This window comes from Arvicanthis niloticus, chromosome 20 (genome assembly GCF_011762505.2).
Source record: "Arvicanthis niloticus isolate mArvNil1 chromosome 20, mArvNil1.pat.X, whole genome shotgun sequence".
NCBI classification, from domain to species: Eukaryota; Metazoa; Chordata; class Mammalia; order Rodentia; family Muridae; genus Arvicanthis; species Arvicanthis niloticus.
Genome location: NC_047677.1, coordinates 16,859,732 through 16,863,675, shown reverse-complemented (window position 1 = coordinate 16,863,675; position 3,944 = coordinate 16,859,732). Strand labels below are relative to the sequence as shown.

The 3,944-nt window shown below is 52.5% G+C and overlaps 1 protein-coding gene across 1 annotated transcript; it reads right to left on the bottom strand.

The window, feature by feature from the left end:
- Positions 1-1,209: 1,209 nt before the first annotated feature.
- Positions 1,210-3,512, bottom strand: Gpr6 (G protein-coupled receptor 6). Its single transcript, XM_034524712.2, has 2 exons — positions 3,348-3,512; positions 1,210-2,821 (listed from the first exon to the last, which is right to left on the bottom strand). The coding sequence occupies exon 2, from the start codon at positions 2,800-2,802 to the stop codon at positions 1,711-1,713; it is 1,092 nt and encodes a 363-aa protein (XP_034380603.1). The 5' UTR covers positions 2,803-2,821; positions 3,348-3,512; the 3' UTR covers positions 1,210-1,710.
- Between the last annotated feature and the right edge of the window lie 432 nt (positions 3,513-3,944).

Sequence of the window (3,944 nt, the reverse complement as noted above, 5' to 3'; positions counted from 1 at the left end):
ACCAACTACCAGGTTTGTGTTTGGGATCTCCTCTTCTCTCCCCCATTCCTCTGCCCTCCATCTCCACTCTGAGTAAGTCTGTGACACAGCCTCACAGACTGCCCACGCTGTCCTTGGACCTCCCCCTCTCCTGCTCAGTTCATACAGCTCAGTTGACCTTGGGTCTCTTTGAACTTGACTGTTGCATTCTGGCCTGAAGCCTTTGCATTTGCTGCTCCCTCTCCCCAGAAAGCTGACCCTTGACCCCATATAATCTAACACATCTCACATTCCACGGTAGTCACCTCCTAAATGCTCCTCTCAGCAGCTCCCCCCACCCCCGCCCCGGTTACTCCAACCATGAGAGCATGCTCTGCTGTCTCCCTCCCTTGTTTTCTTCCTTGGCATTTATCCCCAAATAAAATTAGGTACTTGCTTGCTTTCAGGCCAGCCTCGCCACTAGAATATAATACCATGGGTGTGGAGGGATTTTTTTTCTAGTTATTCTATTTCCATATCCCCAGGCTCAGAACTGTGCCCAACATCCAATAAATGCCCAATAAATATGAAAGCCATGAACAAATCTACATGTATTTCCCTAACCTCCTAAATAGTAATGTATGTGTCTGTGGGTATATTTCTTCATATGGGCTCACAGTATGCCCTGCCCCATTTAGCACTGATTCATGACCCACTGGTAAAGAGGAATGTTTGCTTTTTCAAGATCTTAATGCATGCTTGGAAGATGATGTTCCAAAGAAAGGGCTCTGGGACACACTTCAGTTACCCCATGAAGATCTGGGAATTCTGCTTTAGAAGAATTTCACTCACTTTATTAGGTTCTACACCTGGCTAGCAACAGCCTGAATAAGCCATGTTGAGAAATCTTGCCATATTTGGGGAGTTGTGGCTTCAGAGTTTACAGCTGCACCTGTGTGAATTATTCTGACCTCTGAAACACATCTTCCCAACCCAGTAACCAGGGGAGCACGTTAACTTGCACCAGTAGCATCCAGCCTTTTCATGATCTGGGAATACCATGTGAATGTTACTTCCTCCATGACCCTACCACAGCTCATGGTGTGGACTGGGTATTTGATGTGGCTCTCCCTGGAAAGAGATGATCAGTATGTAATAGGCTTTTTAAATAAGCACACTCACAAGTCAGCCCCCAAATAATTCCACAATCCACCACATACCCAAGATTATATTTTTATAATGTGTTTATTTGTGTACAAAATGTTGTAGTTACTGATGCATGTGCAGCAAAATATTCTATCACATACAACAAAAATACATCTTTGACTCCCCTTCTCCTGCTCTTGGGGAAGGCAACACTGTCTTGGCATTTCAGCAGCTAAAAATAAAGTGCTATTAATTAAGCAGTATTGGAATGTCTTCACTTGATAAATGTGATGTACGATTGAGTATACAACCACATTTTTTTTTTTTTTTTAGTTTTTCACAGAACAGGAAGCTCCAGGTCCTGAACACCTCCAGAAGATACAAATATTTGTATATATATGTACACATGTATACACTGTATATATAAAATGCCAACAAGCCTCTTTGTCTGAGTCCGTTTGTTGCGTTCACATTCGGTCCCTTTGCTCCCGCAGAGTCAGATTCGCACCACTGAGACCTCGAGAGTTCATCAGCAGGCACCTAGAAGCTCACCAAAGGCTGGCATGTTGGGTTTGTGGTGTTGGTGAGGGGACACGGGGGAGCCCTTCAGACCTCACTGGGGGACCTGGAGCGGAAGGGCACTTTGGATTGGAAACAACCACAGAACAAGAGCCACAGGGCACGCTGGATCTCCTGGTTGCGGAAGGCATAGATGATGGGATTGATCATGGAGTTATAGGTGGCAGGCAGCAGGGTGGCATAGGTGTAGATGGCCGGGTCCTCTTGGCTACCCACCACACAATAGATGGCGAAGGGCAGCCAGCTGGCCCCAAAAGTGCCTAGCACCACGGCCAAAGTTCCTACGCCCTTTCTGGTGGCTGCTAAGTGGGGCGGTGCTAGGCAATGCTGTTGTAAAGCGATCTGGTGGGCGTGGCGCCAGACCACCTGGCAGATGCGCACGTACAAGTGCAGCATGACGCCAAAGACCACAAAGAAGGAAGTGGAGAGCAACGCCACATGGCTGCGTGTCAGGGGGCGCACCACGCTGCAGGACGCGCGGTCGGCTAAGCAGTTCCAGCCTAGAACAGGCAGCAACCCCAACCCGAGGGACACTGTCCAGGTGGCTGCTAGCAAGAGGTGCACGCCCAACAGGGTCCGGCGCGAGTAGTAGGTGAGCGCGTTGTAAAGGGACAGGTAACGGTCCACTGTGATAGCTAGCAGGCTGCTGACTGAGGCGGCGAAGGACGCCACCAGGAAGCCCACCATGAGCAGGCTCACAGTCTCCGAGGGCACCACGTACTGGAACACGAAGTGTAGGATGAGGCCACAGCCCGCGAGCAGGTCAGCAGTGGCTAGACTACCCACGAGCACAAACATGGGCGTACGCAGCGCGGGAGTGGACGCGATGAGCGCCACCACCAGAGCATTTTCGCCTGCGATCACAGTCCCCGACACGCACAGCAGCACATCCCAGGGATTCACTGCCGAAAGCAGTAGTCCCGAGGGCCCTGCTGGCAGCTGCGAGGACAGCTCCAGTGACCCATTAGGTCCGCCGCCGCCTCCCAGAGCCGCGGATGCTGCTGGAGGTCCCCATTCGCTGGTGTCCGGTGCCCCTGCTGCTGTAGCCGCGGCTGCCGCTCCCTCGGCCGCTACCGCCACCACCTGGGACTCGTTGAGCGCGGCGGCGCTAGCGTTCATTGCCGCCAGATGTTGCTCCCTGCATAAAAGGGACCGCGGTTTGTCAGGTGTACAGTCCAAGCTACCAGGGAGCTTTCCTTGCTCTAACTGCTCCACTCAAATTGCATGTCTCACCTCAGGAGCATGCATGGAGCATAGTGAGGGGAGCGGGGATAAAGTGCGAACCCCAAACAAATAAGCACCTGTTGAGTGAATGAATGAACGAAATGCACGGGGCTTCTGAGCTTTGGCAGAGGTGCACAGACAGATTCCACTATGCACTAGCATGCACGAGTATCTAAATACATCAGCCTGAAAGAGTCATCTCTTTGCAAGTCTGAGCTGGGCAAAGCCGCTGTCCGCGGTTCTGAAAGCGAAGTTTGAGATCTCGAGGAGCCAGAGACCCCAGGTCTGGAACTGGGAACTAAAAGACTAAGTCTGCTAGGGTGCGGTGGTCAAGCCTAGCTCTGATTCTCTGACTCCCGGGACGGACTCACTCCGGGACTGCCTTTTACCCCTTCGCCTTCCCCACAAGCTCAAAGTACCCTCAGGAGCCTGCCGCTCACCTGGGGAGTCAGGGCTACCGGGAGTCTCTGGTCATGCGCTCCGCGGCTGTGTGCCCGGCTATCCTCCGTGCGCGGTCCGAGCAGCTGTCTGCAGGAGGCTGCCCCACGTCGAAGAGGAAAGTACTGGTCGCCTGTCGCTGAGCCACCGTCGCAGCGAGTGAGAGGCAGCGGCAGAGAAGGCAGGCTGCGAGCTGCGCGCCTGCCCAAGATTGACAGGCGGGGCCCGGTGACGTCAGGCTCTGGGTTCTGGTTCCAGTGGATTACTCGCCACACCCGCACGGCCAATCCTTCTTGACATCTCCCCACTCCTCACAGAAACATTTCAGAGAACTCCAGAAGGAAGAAGAAGAAGCCAGAGTCTCCACTAGTCCAGATACCTCCAGAAATAGGACTGAGAGGAGAGGGAGAAAGGATTGAAGAGAAGCTGAGGCCGGGCAAAAGAGGGTGAGCTGGAAAAGGAAGGCGAGGGGTGAGTGACAATAAGCCTCACAGCAAATGACAGAGCCAAGGATCACTGAGACGAAGCAGCTACGGAGAAGGGGCGGTTGGAACATCTTGAAGGAGAGAAAGAAAAGTTCTCTTTGTAAGAGTGTTTAT

Bases quoted from the DNA above. Each gene is read 5' to 3' on its own strand.
- Gpr6 (XM_034524712.2), bottom strand. From the start codon at position 2,802: ATGAACGCTAGCGCCGCCGCGCTCAACGAGTCCCAGGTGGTGGCGGTA.